The 21,468-nt window shown below is 32.1% G+C and overlaps 1 protein-coding gene across 2 annotated transcripts in view; it reads left to right on the top strand.

Annotated features, from left to right (window-relative positions):
• The window catches only part of CSMD3 (CUB and Sushi multiple domains 3), a 1,575,929-nt gene that overhangs the window by 1,362,266 nt on the left and 192,195 nt on the right, over window positions 1-21,468 (top strand). For both annotated transcript variants that reach the window (XM_031954893.1, XM_031954946.1), the window contains 3 exons: window positions 10,414-10,538; window positions 19,287-19,383; window positions 20,086-20,190. In XM_031954893.1, the coding sequence (XP_031810753.1) occupies window positions 10,414-10,538; window positions 19,287-19,383; window positions 20,086-20,190 (327 nt within the window). The remainder of the gene's footprint in view (window positions 1-10,413; window positions 10,539-19,286; window positions 19,384-20,085; window positions 20,191-21,468) is intronic.

The raw sequence follows: 21,468 nt of genomic DNA, 5'->3' as shown, positions 1-21,468 counted from the left end.
AGTTCAAATGCCTCCTTGCACATGACTCCTTATTTTGTAATGCCAGAGAAACTGAGGTAGGATGGAGATTAGAGAGATTTTAATATTTTATTATTTGGAGAGTATAATTGACTAGACAGGACTGTCGTCTCAAAGTATCCAGTGATGAATGGGAGAATCCCAATTTTTTTTATACCTTTTCAAACAAAGAAGGGGAACAAAGCGGGAAACTTCTTTACAGACCCATTTGGTTCTGTCAGGATGGGGGAAGGCCATAAATTCTTACTAAAAGCTAGACTCAGGATGTCTGAATAAATAGAAGTAAAGATGTCAATGAGGTATCCAGGATAGTCTTATCTTTTGGAATATTTTAGAGGGGTAGGGTCATAAATTCTTGAAGGCAAAAGGAGTTAGGAGCTAAGAAGTCTGATCTCCCCCTCTTCTTGAGTCTCACACTAATAATTTATAACCTTAGAGCAAATGGTCCTCAGTCTTAATGGACCAGAGGAGGCCAAAGGGGATTAAGGCAGAAGAGTTAAGGAAACTAAGGTAGAATAGTTCAAAGAGACTATGGCATAACATTTTCAACTTACTTAGCACTCATATTTGTATCAAAACATTTGAATTCACAAGTCTATTACTGCTTCCTTTCTTGATCTTCTTTCCAGGATATTTTTGGGTGTCTGTTGAATCCCAGAGCCACAGGATTTCATAAGTAGGAGGTACTTTGGCAGCTATTTAATACAATCATTATTTAAAAAAAAAAAATCCCAACTACAACACAATAACTAAATTGTCCTCTAGATTTTGGTTAAAGACTTCCAATGAATGGTAATATCCAATTCCACTTTTTGGAAAGCTCTATTACTGTGTTAAGAATGTATCCTTTTGCTCCTTGAAACTTGTAAATAAAATTCCTATCCTCTGTACTACAACAACATAAGTCCAAAAATACAGTAAGATTCTGGGCCACCGACTACCTAAACTATCACTCTTTGTACATAATCCATTTTATTCATTCAATTATTTCAGAAACTTTGTTAAGTGACTCCTAGGTACTAAGCACTGTGGCAAGCACTAGAGAGATAAAAAGGGGGGAAAGGTCTATCCCTGCCCTCAGGAGTTTACAATCTAATTGGCAAAGAAATATATACAAAGCAAACTATATATAAGATAAATAGAAAATTAAAGAAAAGAATTGTAATTAGGAGAAGTTGAGTAAGGTTTCTTGTAGAAGATGGGATTTTAATTGGGATATAAAAGAAGTTATAGAGGTCAGAAGTTGAAGCAAAAGAGAGATTCCAGTTGTAAAGAAAGTCAGATAAAATGCCCAAAATAAAGAAATGGAGTAGCTTCTTCAAGGAATACCTAGAGGGCAGGCTCACTGGATAGAAGAGTATATGTTAGGGATTAAGGTATTAGAATACTGGAAAAGGAGGCAGAAACTTGGTTATGAAAGGTTTTGAATTTCCTGGAGTCAATAAGAAACAATTGAAGTTAAGGAAGAAGGTGGTGACATGATTAGACCTGAGTTTTAGGAAAAATTATTTTAGTAGTTAAATTGAGAATGGAAAAGTTTGAGGAGAAACTTAAGGTAAGCAAATCCACTCAGCAAGCTATTTATTGCTGTAATCAAGGTGTGAGGTGAGGAGGACCTGTACTAGAGTGGTGAGAGTGTCAAAGCAAAGGAGGCACATATGAAATATGAACATATCAAAAAGTCTTGATAAAAGCTTAGATAAGAGTTAGGAGTGAAAAATACTAGAGAATCCAGGATGAATCCTAGATTATGAGCCTGAGAAATGAGGAGTATGGCATTGTTCTCTACAATGATAGGGAAGGTATTGATTGGGGCAGGGTTTAGGGGGGAAGATGATGAGTTCTGTTTGGGGAATATTGATTTTGAGATTTGTATTGGGTATTCAGTTTGAGATGTCTGAAAGGTAGTTGGAGGTGTGAGACTGGAGATTAGCAGAGAGAAGGAGACAAGAAAAAATAGATTTAAGAATCATCAAGATAGAAATAGTAATTAAATCCACAGGAGCTGATTAAAACAGCAAGTGAAATGCTGTGTTTGTGTTCTCAGAGCACTATGACATTAGGGAGATGATGCCATGACATGCAGGTGGATTGGATTTAAGTGAAGGAGGATGTGCAAAGTTACCTACTTACTTTCTCCTCTAAATACATCTTAATCCAGTGACTAGATATAGATAAGAGGCCTGGAGATGGAGAAGACAAGAGGACACAGGACTGAATCCTGAAAGACAACTCTCATTAAACTGTGTAATCTGAAGGAGTTTACAACAGAGAAAATAGTGAAGGAAAAATTAGATAGATAGGAGGAAAACTAGGAGAGAATGATGTCCTAAATGAGAAAAGAGCATATCTAGGAGAGTGATCAATAATGATAAAGGTAACAGAGAGGTCAAAGAGATTGAGGATTGAGAAAAGGCCTTTAAATTTGGCTATTGAGAGATCATTAGTATTTTTGGAGAGAATGAATTCAGTGAAATGATAACATTGGAAGCCATGTACTTTTTTTTTTTAATTTGGCAAATAAATTCAACTCAATATGCAATCAGAGAAGTCAGGCATATTCTTCCTGGTTGGAATACTATATCTTTATTGTGGTGTGTTTTTTTTTTTTTAATAGAAACTAATTGCAAATGTAACTCCTATATACTTTTTTTCCCTTTCTACCATTATAGCTAAATTTGAGATTATCCATTATTTGTTGCCTGTATATTAACTTCCTGTGGTCTATTTCTTCTACTGAACTTTTACTGTTCATAGTTAGAAGCCATGGAAAACTTTCTTCTCTATTTCTTCTGACCTCATATATAAACAATTAGGATTAGTTCTCCTACCAACGCCTTATTGAGGTAATACCAGCAGTAGTGTTGATTAGTTGATCAAAAAATCTTGCCAAAATAATGCTAAGTTCATTCTCATTTTCTCTTGATCATCTTCTAGCTGCCTATTCATTCTAATAGTTTTTAAAGTTTGTGAAAGTTTTTAAGGTCAAGACCATTGAGATTTGATGTTTTCTCCTTAGTTCAAACTTGTGATTTCCCAGATTTAAGGAATCTTGAGTGAGATAGCACCCTCTATCAATTGAGATATGCAAATGTACTGCAATTTAGTATTTTAGAAAGTTAAGTGAGAGATTAAGTGATTTAGAATCATAAGGTCCTAGATAGAGAACTGGAAGGGAGCTGTGAGGCCCTTTAGGCTAATCTCAATTTACAAGGAGGTTTAGTGACTTATCCAAAGGCATAAAGCCAGTAAATGTTGAAAACAGTCTTAAATTGAAATTATCTCTCTCTTTGGTAACCACACATTTCCTCGCTGAAAAAGAATAGATTAAATACCCAACAGTGTATTTTTCTATATTTAAAAAAAAAAAAATCATCATTTATATAAAGGGTAGTTATTTAAATCAAGATTTAATAAATAATAGATGTGTGGTATTTGGACTCTTCCCAAAGAGGACTGAAATATGGGAAAATGAGGTCAAAATTATCCCGAGATTAAAAGGTATCAGTAGATTGAGATCTTCACCTGTAAAGGGATTATACACATTCATGAGATCACAGATACATTAAACTGTTAAATATTAAATCTGCGGTTGTACTTTGCCATCAAATGGTTAGTTTTCTGACAAAATACATCCTCTTTGGATACCTTCTAATCTCCAATGAAATGTGTGCTCATTTTAAATATGCCAGTATTAGAAGTTTTGTGCTTTTTTTTCCTAACATGAAAACCATAAATCAATGCTTAACAAAGTATTTCTTATATAATAATAACAATAGTTACATAGTATCTTATGATTTTCAAAGCAATCTACATATATCACCTTTTTGATGCTTATAACAATTTTGAGCAATGCATGCTATTATTCTCTTTTTACAATGAAGGAAACTGAGGCAAACAGAAGTTAAGTGATCTATTACAGAACTAGTAAATGTTTTAGGGAGGATTTAATCTTAGGTCTTCCTGACTATATAAATCTACATCCATTTTACTTCACAACTTTAGCTATCGTCCTTTTAGAATTATTTGTAATGCCAAAGAAACTGAGCAAGATAGAGATTAGAGAACAATTTAATAATTTATTAAATGGAGAGATTTACTGGAACCAAATGGATCCATGTTTGGTCCCAGGGCTGAATGAGACTATTGTCTCAAAGAACCCAGCCCCGATTGTGGGATACAAGATTCTTTTATAGGGTAACAAGAACAATGACATAATGGGGGAGGTACCTGGATGGGGATGACCTAATGGGGGGAGGCACCTAGGGAGGTACTGGAGAGGCTCCTGATATTCTAATGACATCTAAAATGGATAAAGACCTTTATCCCATCAAACAATGAGAGGGAATAATTATAGCCTAAGGTCAAAGATATAAGACCTTTATCCTATCAAACATTAAGAGGAAATGGTTATAACCTGAGGCAGAGTAACTAAATAGGACAATTAGGGAAACTGGGTCAGGACATTAAAAGAGAACTGTGGCACAACATTCCACACACTCTCTCTTCTAACTATTAAAATCTTTGAATTACCTTCCTCTAGAAGGTCTTAGCACCATAATTTTGACCAACCCTATCTGAAGTAAATAGACCAAATAAAAATCAAAATAAAGCTAGAACAATACAAGGACTTATGGCAAGGACAAGTCTCTCCCTGACAACCCCAGAGTTAATCAGCAATACACAAAGCTCCTTATTGTAATCACATTAGGTCCTCTGCAGTTGGGGAAGCATATGGACAATTCACTGTGAATTAGGTCTGTGGTTATTTATGACTCAGCCTCTGCTTAAAGAGCAGCAGAGCTCAAGACAGTTGTGCTGCCCATTCAGAGGGGCAACCCACTCCAGGGGAGAAGGGTGAAGCTTGGAGTAGCTCTACCTGTCCCTGCCCAGAGGAACAGACAGGGCTGCAGAAGCATCAGATTTCTGAGCAGATTATGCAGTTAGACCAAGGCAGGCAAACCCCAAACTTTTAGAGAACCAATACCAAACTTCAAGGTCCTTTTAAGTACGCTGAAATACTAATTAAGGACCTGGGGTAACAGGAGTGGAGAAACAGATCAGAGATAAAGCCAATCCCAAAACAAGTGTCTGACTTCTGGTTGTTTCTAAAAAATAATCCCCAAAACTGAGTCTGCCAGGGCAATTCAACAGAATAAGGGATTCTAAGGCTAAAGCATAACCAGCAAATCATAGTCCAGTAAATTTAAGCAAGGAGCGAAAATGAAAAGGACTGTTTAAAAGACTTCCAATTAAATCTGAACTAGTAAGGTAGGGGGTGGGGCAGAAGTACCTAAGAAAATACACCAGTTTCCCCAATTTCCTATGTCTTCCTCCCTTTTTTTTCCTTACAGAAAGGAATTATCAAATAACCATTCCACATATAAAGCATATACATATACATATACATAACTAAATCCCTCAAACATAACAGCAATAGTTACACTAGTTTAACAGTTTACATCCCAAGTCTTAAACACACAGTAATAAAGTTAAAATTCTAATAGTTCAACCACTTTCCACTCCCCATATCAGTCCAAATTATATCAGGAGCAGGGGGATGGTTTTCTCAAAAACTGCTTCCTGCTGAAGATGGTCAGAGATGCTCAGTCCAGGGAGGGGGATGGGTGTAATGTGGCGTGCTGACAATCAAAGCTTGATCTAGGTCCCAGAAGCAAGTCCATATAGCTGTAATTTGACCAAATCTAGAAACAAAAACAAATCTGACAAAGAAAAGTTAGAACAGTCTGAGATAGAAAGACTGATCCACAAGGACTGCTACAAGATGTAGCCTCTCATTAGTTATAAATCTTAAAAAAAAAAAAATGAATATTCATTCACAATATCTAGTAACTAATAGATGACCAGACTAAATACTTATTTGCTCAAGTATTTAGGGTATAATGATTACAGATAACCAGGTATAACATATAACCAGATAGGAAATAGCAAGGTATGACATAATTGAATTGCATTAATAGTTTCTTATTTACCATTGCTCTGATTACATAAATCAGTTACAGGAGCAAACAATGCAGCGACATATTAACTACAAACCCAAGAAAATTTACCTCCAATAACAAATTCCATTAATCAAAATTTTGGACAAATCCTAAACAGATATTTACCATAACCTTATATACATATCAGTTTGCTCCTTTTATCCAAAATCAGGTGGCTACAACTTGATGAAAAAAAAAATCTGGAAGGGGAAGGAAAGAATTCCATGTGTCTGCCCTTCCCCTCCACTCCACCTCCAAAGAGGCAGGGGGGAGGAAAAGTAAACTAAAATGCAGCCCAGGCTAACTAGATGCTCCATACCTGAAGTAGCAGAGAGCATTAGGGGGGGTGAGTTTAATCTTCACCTTTGAAGACAAAAGATCCCTACCCCACCCAACATTTAAAGTAGCAGAAATCAGTGGGGGGATGGGTGAGGAAGATTCTATAAAACCCACATGTCCAGCAGAGCTGGATTTAAAGCATAACTTACAATGTTATACTATGGGTAGTTTTTCTCTCCCTCTGGCCCCATGTGGCCATTATTCCCAATGGACTTCTCCTAAGCTCCAAATTGGCCAGAGTTGAAGCCTTCAGAAAAGTCAGATCCTTTTTGCTGTATACTTTACTTAATTAGAGGCAGGTGACCCCTTTCAGGCAAGTTAACAGAACTTCTTTAACAAGCTACTGTTCTTTTAAGATCTTGTACTTAAAGATAACTAAATCTAGCCTTCATAGGCAACAGTAAAAATTTTCCCCCTAATTTAGAATCATCTTAAAATTCCTAATCAAATATTTTCTCCAGCTGGAGTTTAGTATTGAAATAACCAATTCCCAAATTTGATCATTGTTCTTAAAATTAACAAAACAGACAAAAAATCACACAGAACACAGAACACACATAGACTGCACAGTCAAAACATTTAACACAGACCAAGGACTATTTGGAAAGAATAGCACTAAGGGAAGTTGTCGGTTCCAGTCTTCCATAATCCAAACGGAGACTTTTATTTTTTTAGCCAGATGGTGTCTTTAAAAAAAGACACCCAGATTTATACTCTGGAATGCCCAGAGTTGTGCCAACTGGCACACAGATGTCTCTTAGACACCCAGGTAGGGGCCCCTGCGTCCAGAAGACCTTACTCCCAGAATTTGTGCCTGTCAGCATTTCATAATTCTGGGAATACAGATGCTAGCATACAGACAGAACAGAACAGGTCTTAAGACATAACCAAATGATACCACAAAAGGTACACAGACAGACTTACTCTCCTGTGGCTGAGATGGGGGTGTCTACCATCAGGCTGTTATGGCTGGAAACTGTTACCTTTCCCAGAGGCTCTGGAAAAAAATATCCAGGGGGGCCTGGCCTCTCCAGGGTAAGAATTCAGATCCACAGCCACCCTGCCCAAGGCAGAGACCAGAAAGTCTCTTATCTATAATCCTGCTCATTTTCTAACATCTTGCTGGGGAGCTCCAAAATGTAATGCTGGAAAAACTGAGGCAGAATAGAGATTAGAGAACAATTTGACTATTAATTTATTGGAGAGTAAATCAATTGACTGGATCAGACTCTCATCTCAAAGTATCCTGAGAGAACTGACACAACAAATTTACTTTTAATGTGATTCTATTTTTAAAAACCAAGCCTGTAAAAACCCTCTCAATATTGTCAAGTTAAAAGTAATGTCTCAATTATAATTAAATTTTTACTAGAAATCTGTTTTGGAATTAAGTATGTGAACAAAATCCCCAATATTCAGAATCCCTTATTGGCTTAGTATTTGCTACATTACCATCCAGAAATCACTTTGATATACTCTCTCTCATTTTGGGGGGGTCAGTTTGCTCTGGTGTCTTTTAACAGTTTTAACAACAGAAGTTCTCTAGCTGTTTGGGATCTTAGAGGCTTGGAAGGATCAGCACTTCTGTATTTCTGAACTTGATGGTATCTGCTGAAAAGCCCCTACTTTCCTACCTGTTCCCTCTAGGCATTAAATCTTTAGTTTGGTTTTCAGCTAAATGCCTAGGCTAATACTTTCAGACTGGCCTACCTTCTATTTATAGGCAAGCCTAGGGAAGGCTTCTTTATTTATAGTGTATCTCCTGGTCAGTCCCTGTACTTTGATCTTGACTTCTTTAGTCTGAACAGAAAGTGAGAAAAATATAAGATTTTATTACACTTGAGTCCTAACCCATTCTTCAATAGGAAGTAGCAAAATTGCAGAATCTAAATTGTGCCATCTCATTCTCTAATTTTCATGTGATATTGACATTGTTATAAGCTGCTTTAAAACAACAAAACAAAACAAAACAAAAAAAAAAACAAAACAAAAAAAAAAACAACTCCATCTCACCATTTATATCATAAGTTCAGCCTGGGTTCTCTTACTAATCAAAATAACATTTTTTATGTTCTTACTGGAAGTGAATTTCTTTTCAACAATTTTAAATTTAACTGATATAAAATATATTCAAATTCATTACTGCTATTTTCCCCTCAAATTTATTGTTCTAGAACTATAGAAATCTAATTTTCAGAATCTGGTAAAATAATTTGCATATAGTAGGCATTGAATAAATTTTTGTTAAATTGGGCAGAATAAAATAGAAAACAATTTGAAGGAATTGAGGTCAATTTTCACTTTTTTTCCTTTTTTGGAGATTCATTTGATGAAGGGGTCAAGAAAAACATACTTTTTAAAAAATCCTTTATTTTGGCCTTTTGTGAGGATCCTAAGATGTTTATTTTAATAACCAAAGTTTCATTTCCTCTCTCTTCTTCCCTTGACTGAAAACAAAACAAAAAATTTCTCCTTTGGAAATGCAAAAAAAAAAAAATATTTTTGTTCAACAGGGTTGGGGGAAGGAACAGGGTTAAGGTACATCATCTCTTTGTTAATAAGTACATAGTATGTTTTATCATAGCATTTCTGGTAAGGAGAACAGGTAAATGAGCAAGTAGAATGGATAAAATACTGGGCCTAGAATCTGGAAATATGAATTCAAGTTTAATCTCAGAAATTTTCTAGCAAGATGATACTGAGCAAATCATAATTTCAGTGTGCCTCAGTTTTCTCAATTTTAAAATATGAATAATAATAACAACATTTGTCTCACAGTATTGTGAAAGTGGCATTGCCTAATACACAGTAAGCATTTAATTGCTTTTCCCCTTCCCTCCAAAATCATTTCTGGTCATTTTATTTTTTAGAGTTCTTAATGATTTCCAATTTACTTTATAATTTTGTTCTCTTAAAAATTAGTATCCTAGTTCTGCTCATTTCATTCTGCATCAGGTATTACAAATATTCCTAGATTTCTTTGGGACCATTTCTTTCATTATTTCTTATGGCAAAATAATATTTTGACACAGTCATGTATTATCATTTGTTCAGATATTCCCAAATGATTGGACACTCAATTAGTTTCAAGTTTTTACCATCACAAAAAATACATTATATAAGCAGCTAGAGAAATATAATTGTTCAGTAGTAGGCCAAGTCAATGTAATAAAATGACAATTCTACCTAAATTAATTTAGTAGTTAATAAAATTACCAAAAAATAATTTTTGCAGCTAGAAAAAAAATTACAAAATTCAACTGGAAGGAAACAAAAAGGTCAAGAATATAAAGGGAATCAATAAAATAAAGGAGGAGAAAGACAATGTGCCAGTACTAAATTTCAAATTATGTCAAAGAGTAGTAGAAATCATCAAAACAATCTGGTGCTAAGAAATATACTTTTGTGTTTGTGGATATGAGTGTGTGTGTGTGTGTGTGTGTGTGTGTGTATGAACACACACATATACACATATCCAAACAATTGGAAATTCAAAGAATGCTCAACAATTGGGAAATAGCTGAAGGAGTTGTATAGTATATGGTTGTGTTAGAATATTATCGTGGTTTAAGAAAGGATGAGTAGGATCATTTCAGAAAAACTTGGAAAGCCTTGTATGAACCAATGCAAGGTAAAGAGAGCAGAACCAAAACAATATTGAACATAGTAACAGCAATGTGGTAGTGATGATCAATTCTGAAAGGTTTAGATATGCTGATTTACTTATGCAAGATAATTCCAAAGGACTTATGCTTATGAATGCTATTCACTTTCAGAGAAAGAACTAATGAAGTTTGAGTACAGATTGAAGCATAATTTTTTAACTTCCTTTGGTTTTCTTTTCTTTCTTTTTTTTCCAACATGTTTTGAAATGTTTGTATTAAATTCAAATGCTAATTTTGACTTTATAAATTTTAAAACCATCATTAAAAATCTCTTTCTTTTCTTTTCTTTCCTCTCATGCTTCATTTCTCTGTCTTTCAACATTCCTACCTTTTCCCCCTATCCCTTCATGTCTTTATATCTGTCCCTTTTTGATTATATTTACTTTCAGTGCCCTGTGGTGGAATTTTAACTAAGCGCAAAGGGACCATTTTATCTCCTGGATACCCAGAGCCTTATGACAACAATCTGAATTGTGTGTGGAAGATCACAGTACCAGAGGGAGCTGGAATTCAAGTAAGAATATATATGTTTTATTTTTGTTTTTTTGTATATGTATGAAGCTGATATTTTCAGAGATGACAGCATAACCAGATAGATTATTCATAAAAGTTTTTATCAAGCCATTAGCACTTGTCATACCAAGATTTATTAGGTTATTTTTAACCAGAGTTATACATACTGTCCGTTTTGCTAAAGTAGAATTGAATAGAAATTTAGATATACAAGTGGATCATTTCAGAACAAATGGAGTGATTGCATTTTATTACTGATTTGACACTGGCTGCATGAATTGCATTTTTGACTCATAAAATATAATGATGTCTTTCATAAAAATAACACTTTCCCAATTAAATCATACAATTTTAACTTAGATATTTGATAGACAATGCTAGAAAATAGCATAATCAAAATATAATTATTAACTAAGAAAATAAAGTTTTCTAAGTAATTTTAATTTTCCATTTATTAGAATTATTTCCATTACTTTTGAAAAGATAACAGTATATTGTGAGAGAAAAGTAAAAAATTATACTTTTTAAAAATTTTTATATCAAATTTGGCAAAAGGGAAAATTCTCTAGACTTTCACTTTAATCATAGATAGAAATAATCACCATGTGTTCAAGGGTTATAAGTCATTCTTTATTCTTCCTCAAGGAATACAAAACCTGACTCATAATTTCCCTAGCTTTCTTAGTGACAACTATAGAGTACAATGGATGTTGATTGATAAGGAAGATGCTAAGATGCAGTTCTGGGCTACAAGGAAACAACACCCTCACATACACACTCACCCCCACATACATCCACACACCTGGTGAGTGCAGTAGTGGAGGCTGAAGATAGTGCTGCCTACTGTAGACAGTCACAGCATGGTTGAGTTCTTACTTTTTGGATTCCAGACCAGAGGGGAAAACTGAAGGCAGAATCACCACCACCACCATCCCAGTACTAGAAGTGATTATGCTAAAGGGTTCTTGGGGAAAAAAATTGAGCAGGCAAAGGAGAAAGAAACCAATATAGAAAGTTCCTATGGGAATAGGGAAAGCTAGGGTTCATCTTCAGATGAGGATACTGAAGTTAAAAAATGTCTTTTTCCCCAAGAGCAATGTTAAATAGGTACCTGCCCAGAAAGAATTTATAGAACTCAAAAGACTTTAAACACAAAATGAAAGAGATTGAGGAAAAAGTAAAAAAAAATAAAATCCAAGAAAAAGCAAGATTATTAAAAGAAAGTCATTCTATTAGAAAAAGACAACCCAGAGTGTTAAAGAAGAAAATGACAATTTGAAAATTCGAATTAAGTAAGAGGAAGTCAGGGAAGTTATAAGAAATGAAAAATAACAAAACAAAATAAAAACAATGAAAAATAGAAGAGAATTTGTAATATCTTATAAGAAAAAGAACAGATCTGGAGAACATAACAAGAAGAGAAAACATAAGAATAATTTGGATTACCTGAAAGTTATGATTAAAAAATAAAGAACTTTGACACAAAAAATACAGGTCAATTGTATTGACTTAAAATGATGAACAAAAGTTCCCCTCTAAACTTTTATGAATAATCTATCTGGTTATGCTGTCATCTCTGAAAATATCAGCTTCATACATATACATCTATCTTTGGGTTGCATTTAAGTTTTAAATAAATATATATTTTTAAAAGTTAGAGCATTTTGACTTAGATGAATAGTAAGGTACCTTTAAGTTCTACTTTCTATGTTCTCTTGTGTTGTTCAGGCCTCCTACTCAATTGAATTTCTACTTTTGCCTCCATCAGACTCTCACTTAACACCAGCTGCCACTTTTAGGATAGTGGAAGGAAAAAGAATTATAATCTCAAAGCATTTACCTAAGGCTCTGTGATTTATTTATTTTTTACATAGTTGCCATTATCTATCAATTTTTACAGGAATGATTAGATTTTTTAAAAAGCTTGTGTATGTGTGTAGGAGGAGGACTGTGTGTGGGTGTTGGTTGGTGTAATGTTTATGCACAAATATATATATATATATATATGCAGAAGATAATGTGATCTTATAATCTCAAAGAATTAAATAAATGTTAATATATCCCTTAGCAGATATCTGTTGTGAAAATAATTTTAAATGAAAGATTGATCAGTAATGATCAGTCTTTCTTTGAAAAGTATTAGAAATACAGGGAGAAAAACAAGATGAAATAAAATGTTATAAAATAGAAGATAACAATAAAAACATTTTTAAAAAATATTGGAACTAAATTTCTAGATGCAATAGGCACCTTCTGATGTAAAAAATACTTAATTTGGAATATTTGCTTAGCCTTTTATTTGTAAAATAAGACGATCAAGCAATTCATTTATAGAACACTGGATCTGGTATCAAGAAGACATAATTTCAATCCATCCTCAAACATTTCCAAGCTATGTGACCCTAGTTGGAACTCACTTAACTTTTTTTCTTCCTCAATTTCTTCATCTTACAAATGGAGACTAGTTATTATTATTATTATTGTCATAAGGCTTCAGACTAATAGAATATAAAAAGCATTGAATTTGTACTGAGAGGGACTGAGTTTGTATTAATTCAATTCATTTCCTTTTAATATACTTTGAGCAAGTAACTTTATCTTGGTTTAGGTTTTCTCATCTGTTAAATGAGGAGTATTCAATTATATCATCTGAATTAGATGAACTCTGAGCCTCTTTCTGGCTCTAAAATTCTTTTACCTTCTTCAATAATATAAAGTAAATTACACACTATTTAATCCTTCTCTTCTACTATTTCTTTTTTATTTATCAGGATAATAAAATAATGGCTGTTTTTTTTTATATACCTTCCAAAATTATTTATATTGAAATAATAACTGACATATTGTTTTAAAGTTTTCAAAGGGTTTTACTTATATCATTTCATGTTACTCTTTGAGTATCTCTTTGAGATGAGTAGGGTGAAAGGAAGTTACTTCAGCCCAACTGAGATCTGTTAAATAACTTCCTTTAAAAAGTCCAACCTCTTCCACCGCTTATAAGAACCAGTGGTCCTGATGTATATCCTAACACTGGGCTCAGATGGCTCCAGAGGAGAAAGTGAGGCTGATGACTTTGCACAACCTTACTTCACTTAAATCCAATTTACTTGGAAGTGATGATATCAACTTCCTGATGTCATGGTCTCTTTGAGAAGGAAGGACAATCAATGAACTAACAAAAGATCAATACTTAAGAATGAAGGGACTGAGATTTAGAAAAGGATCTTGTCTGTGATTACATGATTGAGAATTGTCACTCACAGTAAGCAAAATATTTTTCTACTTACATGAGTTGAAGCAAAGTAGAATAATCAGAACCAGAAGAATATTCCATACAGTTACAAGTATATTGATCATCAACAGTGAATGGTGCTGCTCAACAATATGATGATCTGGATAGTTCCAAAGGATTCATGTCCTATTTTAGAAAAAGAAATTGAAAAAACCATTAATGAATCCCCCCTCCCAAAAAAAAAATCTCCAGGGCCAGATGGATTCACAAGTCTACTAAGCATGTAAAGAACAATTAATTCCTATTTCCAAATGGAAAAATAGGTAAATAAGGAGTCCTGCCAAATTCTATGACACAAATATGGTATTGATATCTAAACTAGGAAGAGGCAAAACAGAGAAAAAAATTATAGACCAATCTCTCTAATGAATATTGATATGAATTTAGCAAAGAGATTACAGCAACTTATCAGCATGATAATACATTATTACTAAGTGGGATGTAAACCAGAAATGTAGGACTGGTTCAATACAAAGAAAACTATTAGCATAATCAACTATATCAATAACAAAACTAACAGAAATAATATGATAATCTTAATAGATTCAGAAAAAGCTTTTGACAAAATACAGCACCTATTCCTAATAAAAAACAGTAGAGAGTATAGGGATACAGGGAACATTCCTTAAAATAATGAGTACCTATCTAAAACCAACAGCAAACATTATTTTTAATAGAAAGGAGTTGAGTATATTCTCAATAAGATTAGGGATGAAAACAGGATTACTGTTATCACCACTATTATTCAACCATGTATTAGAAATGTTGACTTTAGCAATAAGAAAAAAAAAGAAATTAGAATAGGCAATGAGGAAATAAAACTATCACTCTTTGCAGATAACATGATGATATACTTAGAAAATCCTAGAAAATCATCCAAAATCCTACTGGAAACAATTAACGGCTTTAGCAGAATTTCAGGATATAAAATAAACTCACACAAATCATAAGCATTTCTGTATATTACTGTAAAAGTATATTAGAAAGAGATGGAAAAAGAAATTCCATTTAAAATTACTGTAGACAAAATAAAATACCTGGGGTTCTATCTGCCAAGGCAAACCCAAGAAGTATATGAACACAATTACAAACCACATTTCACACAAATAAAGTCAGATCTAAACACTGTTTAGATGTTAGTTGTCTGATAAATTCATCAGATAAAGGAAAAATATCTATTGCTCATGGGTAGGCTGAACTAATATTATAAAAATGACAATTTTGCCTAAATTGGTCTATTTATTCAGTGCCATATCAATCAAATTGCCAAAAAAAATTATATAAAGCTAGAAAAAATAATAACAGTGTATCTGGAAAAAACAAAAAGACAAGAATATCAAGAGAATTAATGAAAAGAATATATAAAAGTTTATGGCTTAGCAATACCAAACCTAGAACCATATTATAAAGCATCAGTTATCAAAGCCATTGATACTGGCTAAGAAAGAAAGTGGTAGACCAGATTAGAGGAATAGGTTACATACACATGACACAATAATCAAAACCTATAGTAATCTAATATTTGATAACTCCCAAACTCCAGTTTTTCAAATAAGAACTCACTATTTGACAAAAATTGCTGAGAAAACTGAAAATTATTGTATCAAAAATTCAGCAAAGCCCTATATTTCACACTTGATATCAAAATAAGGTCAAAATCGGTATGTGATTTGGGCATAAAGGATGATATCATAAACAAATTAAGAGAGCAAGGGATAATTTACCTATCAGATCTTTAGAGAAAGGAGGAATTTATGACCAAAGACCAACTAAAAAACATTATGAAAGGCAAAATGAACAACTTTGTTTACATTATTAAATTAAAAAGGTTTTGCACAGACAAAACCAATAGAAACAAGATTAAAATGAATGTACAAAGCTGGGGAAAAATATTTACAGCTGGATTTTGGATACAGTTCTCATTTCTAAAATATATAAAGAACTATGTCAAATTTATAAGAATATATGTCATTCCCAAGTTGATAAATGGTCAAAGGATACAAACTGATGATTTTCAGATGATGAATGATTTAAATCACTGTTGATTAGAGAAATACAAATTAAGACAATTCTGAGGTACCAACCTAAAGTGACAGAAAAACGATAATGATAAATATTGCAGTTTTTAAAGTTATACCGTTTATTTATTTTTAATGCACATTGTTTTATGAATCATGTTAGGAAAGAAAAATCAGAGCAAAAGAGGAAAAAAAAGCATGGGATAGATTTTAAAAAAAACAGAAAAAAGGAAGTGAACATAGCATGTGTTGGTTTATATTCAGTTTCCTTAGAAATAATTTTTCTAGATTCAGATGGCATTTTCTGTCCAAATTCTATTGGGATTGTTTTGGATTACTGAACCACTGAGAAGAACGAAGGTTTTCATAGTTGCCGATTACACATTCTTGCTGTTATCATGTACAATGTATTCCTGGTTCTACTTGTTTTACTCAGCATCACTTTGTGTAAATCATTCCAGGCCTTTCAATAATCAGCTTGGTCATCATTTTTATAGAACAACAATATTCCATTACCTTCATATATCTCAACATATTTAGGCTTTCCCCAATTGAAGGGCATCCACTCCTTTTCCAATTCTTTGCTAACACAAAAAGAGCCACAATAAACATTTTTGCACATGTGGGTTCTTTCCCTTCCTTTATCATTTCCTTGGGATACAGACCTTTTCCAATTGTTTGGAGAGGATGTGAGAAAACTGGGACACTGATGGGAGTTGTTAAATGATCCAATCATTCTGGAGAGCAATCTGGAGCTGTGTCCAAAGGAGTATTAAATTGTACATACCTTTTGACCCAGCAGTACCATTACCAAGTCTGTATCCCAAGGAAATCATAAAAGAGGGGAAAGAACCTCTCTGTGCAAAAATGATTATAGTGGCTCTTTTTGTGATAGCAAAGAATTGGTTTATGAAGGTAATGGAATATTATTTTTCTATTAAAAAAAAAGATGAACAAGCTGATTTTAGAAAGTCCTGGAAAAATATACACAAACAGATGCTGAGCAGTAGAAGCAGAACTAGGAATACATTGTATACAATAACAACAAGAATGTGTGACGGTCAACTATAAAAAACTTGATTCACTTCAGTTGTTCAGCATCCCAATATACTTTGAACAGAACATGCCATCTATCTCCAGAAAAAGAACTAAGGAGACTAAATATAAATCAACACATGCTGTGTTTACTTCTTTTTTTCTGTTTTTTTTTTTTAATCTCTCCCGTGTTTTTTCCCCTTTAGCCTTGATTTTTCTCTCTAAACATGATTCATAAAGCAATGTGTATTAAAAATCATTAGATTTACTAGAAAAAATCTAAAAGAACAACAATAACAACAAAGGATTCATGTTGAAAAATGCTAACTGCCTACAGAGAAAGGAATTCATAGAGTCTGAGTCCAAATTGAAACATACTATTTTTAATTTGGTGTGTATGTTATCTTTTGTTTGTTTGTTTTCTTTCACAACATGATGAATATTGAAACATATTTTATATGATCATGTACATAACCTATAACAAATTGCTTACGACCTCAAGGAGGGTTTTGAGGGAAAAAGAGAAGATTTGAAGTCAAAATTAAAAATAAGCTGAAAAATTATTTAATTAAGAAAATGGGAATTATAAAAAAAGTGTTTTTTAATAGTAGACCAATTTGGCATCATCACAAATTATTTATGTTACAATACTTATAAGTAAATTTGATTTTTTTCAAACATTAACATTTAAGAAAAAATTTAAATATTCTTTTTTGTTTTTATTTTTCTATTTGGTTTAATTATTAGTTTTGTGGTGATATTGATATCTAATACCTTTCATTCCACATAAAATTATTTCACTTCAATTGATTAGTTATAATTTTGTGGATTACCCCTTGAATTTACTATTTATAACTATTTTATATAACATTTTTTTTAATTGCAAGGAATTAACATAAGAATAACTTTTTAAGATGTAATATGTACATAAACCAGTAATAAGATTTCCCAGTTTTTGAAACTGTTGAAATATTGTTGAACTTAGCTTTATTTTTGAATCTATACAGTTGATTTTCTAAAATGTGTATACTCTTTAAGAGAATCAATTACTTTTGGTGTGCTCAGATTGAAAGTATTAAGAAATTTAGTCTATTGGAAGGAAATTTAAGCATGAATTAAATGATTCCAATTTTCTCTTTATTAAAAAGTGAGTGAATAATTCCAATAAAAAAAAGACCTTTATTGTTGATGTTGGACATTTTATTGTAAATCGGAGAAAGAATTACATTTAAATTATCACTGGCAAAAATCTCCTTTGAAATATTTTTAATATATGCATTTTTTAAATTGGCATATTTGAAAGAATGCCATCTCTAAATTAACCCAAGTCATTTATAAAAAATGTGTTTTCCCCATGAAAACTGATTAATTTTGAACCAATATTACATTCTATATTCCCTGTCAAAATTTAATTGGAACCAATATTATATTCTATATCTTTAAAAAAATAAATTTATAGATTAATTTTACATTTATTTATAATCTGTTTCTCCAATTTTCACCAGTAATTTAACAAGAACAATAATAACACAGCAGGGTTTTGCATATATACAACTATTTATTGAATGAATAACTGCTATTGAAAGAGACCAGATGGATGTCATTTTTTTTCTATTACATGGCACCCAAGAGATACCAGAAAGTAATGGAAAAGAAGAGGAGTAGAACTGAATAGAAAAGAGAGATAAGGAGGAAGGAGTAAATTGTTTTAGAAGATAATGGTTATGTTGAAAACATACAGATTTGATTTAATTCTTCCTCTTTCCTGGAAAATGGTCAATGGGACCATTGCCAGTTCTGTTAGAAAGGGCATCTGTTACCATGTGGCATTCACCACTGGCAAACAAGCACCTGCGTTTGCATGGGTGAATCAAAAATTGTGAAGTACTTTGGAACTGAAAAATGCTTAGTGAATGCAAGTGTCATATTTATTCAATGAACAGTGGTAGTGTTTACACTTATAGCAAATGTGTGTACAAATACAAACAGTATAAAAGATCTGAGTTCAAGGGTACAGAATCTGTGTTAATTGATAGAAAAGGGTTTGATAATATTTACAGGTATTAAAGTCTTATGCTCTTGTATCACATCATGCTATGATCAGTGGTTTGAGTTTAAAATAACACATGAAGATTTTTTTTAAATCAAATGTGTAAGAAGTAAAATGATTATACACCCAATACAGCCAATATACATACAGACTCTCTTCTAAATTTTAGTATTTTTCTGAATGGTGATTTTTCAATTGATTTAAGAAATATATATATATATATATATATATATATATATATATATATATATATATATATATATATATAAATAAATAAAAACAGGCATACTAAATGGTGACAAATGTGATTAAGTTAAGAGAAGTACTGATTTATAACTCCTTGTCATTTCTCAGGTACAAGTTGTTAGTTTTGCTACAGAACATAACTGGGATTCTCTGGATTTTTATGATGGTGGTGACAACAATGCTCCAAGACTTGGAAGTTATTCAGGTAAATTAAAGTGGCAGAATATAAATACAACTCATATAAATCTGAATATATTGGTAAGACTGATCTCCATCATCTTCATCTATCTTTCCCTCTCATCCCTATTCCTGTTTCTCTTTTCATTGCCACCTATAAAAATAGCTGCTAATGAAGACAATATGAGAAATTTTAGTTTAACTTCAATATTTGTCACATGTAAGCTAATAAGTACATGATAATTTGAATTAAATTTTATAATTGATTACTTTAATAATATTTAAGGAAGTCAGAAAGTTTTAAAAATCCTTATGATATTTTTTTCCTTTAAACTGATTATGATCTTCCAAGTTTTCATCATTTAATCAGTGAAGTTGATTTTATTCACATTTCATTTTGTCATTCAAAGTAATATGAAAAGGAGAAGACATATTCAAAATCCACAAATAATTTTGAAGTCTCATCTTTTACCATTAGCTCTACTCTCCCATGTTGCCTGAAAAACTGAAATTTGATTTTCAGTGTCTGTCTCTGCATTGAATCATTCTCTAGGTTAAAAACCCTACATCCTTCAATGGCAATGTTGAAACACAACAAAATTATGGGGGGATAATCTAAAAATTTCAATACTCATTTTTTGAATAATTGAAATGTTCCCCAGCTGTGTTTTGCTATGGAATATGTAGAACTATCCATTGTATGATAATATTATCTGCCATTTAATTTCAGGCACTACAATCCCACATCTTCTGAACAGTACATCTAATAATTTGTACCTAAACTTTCAATCAGATATCAGTGTATCAGCTGCTGGATTTCATCTTGAATATACAGGTAAAATAAACATTCTTATGTTTTAAAATATTAAAAAGTCTCTGTTATATTAATGACAAATATTAACAAGACCATTTGAGCATTACTGACAAAATAATTGAGATGACATTTAACCTGTGTTTTTTTTTGGGGAAAAAATATTATTCCTATTGATTTTCATAGAATTTACTTATGCTTTTGCAATGTAGAGGTACTCCAGAGCAAGAGTTGATTGTGTTAAGTATTGAGATGAAAAATTTTTTTTGAAATAATAATCATTCTTTTTTCAGCTTATAAATTAGCAGGGACATGACACACAAGGCTTTAAATTTTTCTTAAATTTTTTCCACTTAAGGACTTCTTTTCTCCTGAGAAATTTTATATAACCCCAGGTACATAGGTGTATAAAATAGTGTATAAATCAAAAATTTATTGTTAATCAGTCATCATTTTGCAACTTCCACATTCAGTTATGAGACCTCAATTTAAGAAAGTAGACATAGGACCATGCAATATTATATCATGATTTTAGTACAAATGTAATATATTTAATATAAAATATTTAATATAGTATTTATATATTTAAATTTAGTATAAAATAGAATATAAGTAGAGATGAACATGCTATGATAAAAACAATAATTTCTGATTGGTGGAAAAAAGGGGGTTTGGATCTTTTGTATTATATATCTGAGGCCCAGAGGGAAGAAATAACTGGAGTTCAAGTCTTCTAATTCTCAAGTCCAGAATTTATCTCTATAATAAATTTTAAAAAAATCTACACACTTGTTAACTGTCTTGATATGCCAAAATATGCATTTTCATATTACATATATAATTTTAAAGTATGAAAGTGCCGAGCCATTCTAAAAGAAACAATGATTAAAGACAAAAAATAATCTAGATAAACCTATCAAACACTGCAGTTTGAATTAAAAATTATTCAATATTTCCAGCCCTTAGATGAGGAAAATGAAGGTACATTCTAAGCATGTAATGAATAATAGCTATAATTGATATGAAGCTTATAAATTTGTAGGAAGACAAAGATTAGAATTGCTTAGGAAGATAATTCATGAAAGGGTTATGATTTTCACAAATGAAAGGAGTAATCAAATATTACAGATTTAAGCATATATACTTAAGTATAATATGGAAAATCTTCCTCTCAGAAGAATAGATTGAGTTTTCTCTCATAGAACATAGAAAATGAGTAAGTTATTTCAGTTCCAAATTTTACAAGTCACAGAATGTGAGAATTGGGAGGGACCTTTGTGACTATGTAATTCAACCACACAC

The sequence above is a fragment of the Sarcophilus harrisii genome, chromosome 1, assembly GCF_902635505.1.
Source record: "Sarcophilus harrisii chromosome 1, mSarHar1.11, whole genome shotgun sequence".
Lineage (NCBI taxonomy): Eukaryota > Metazoa > Chordata > Mammalia > Dasyuromorphia > Dasyuridae > Sarcophilus > Sarcophilus harrisii.
The sequence above is the reverse complement of the archived record's forward strand: the minus strand, read 5'-3'. Positions and strand labels throughout refer to the sequence as shown.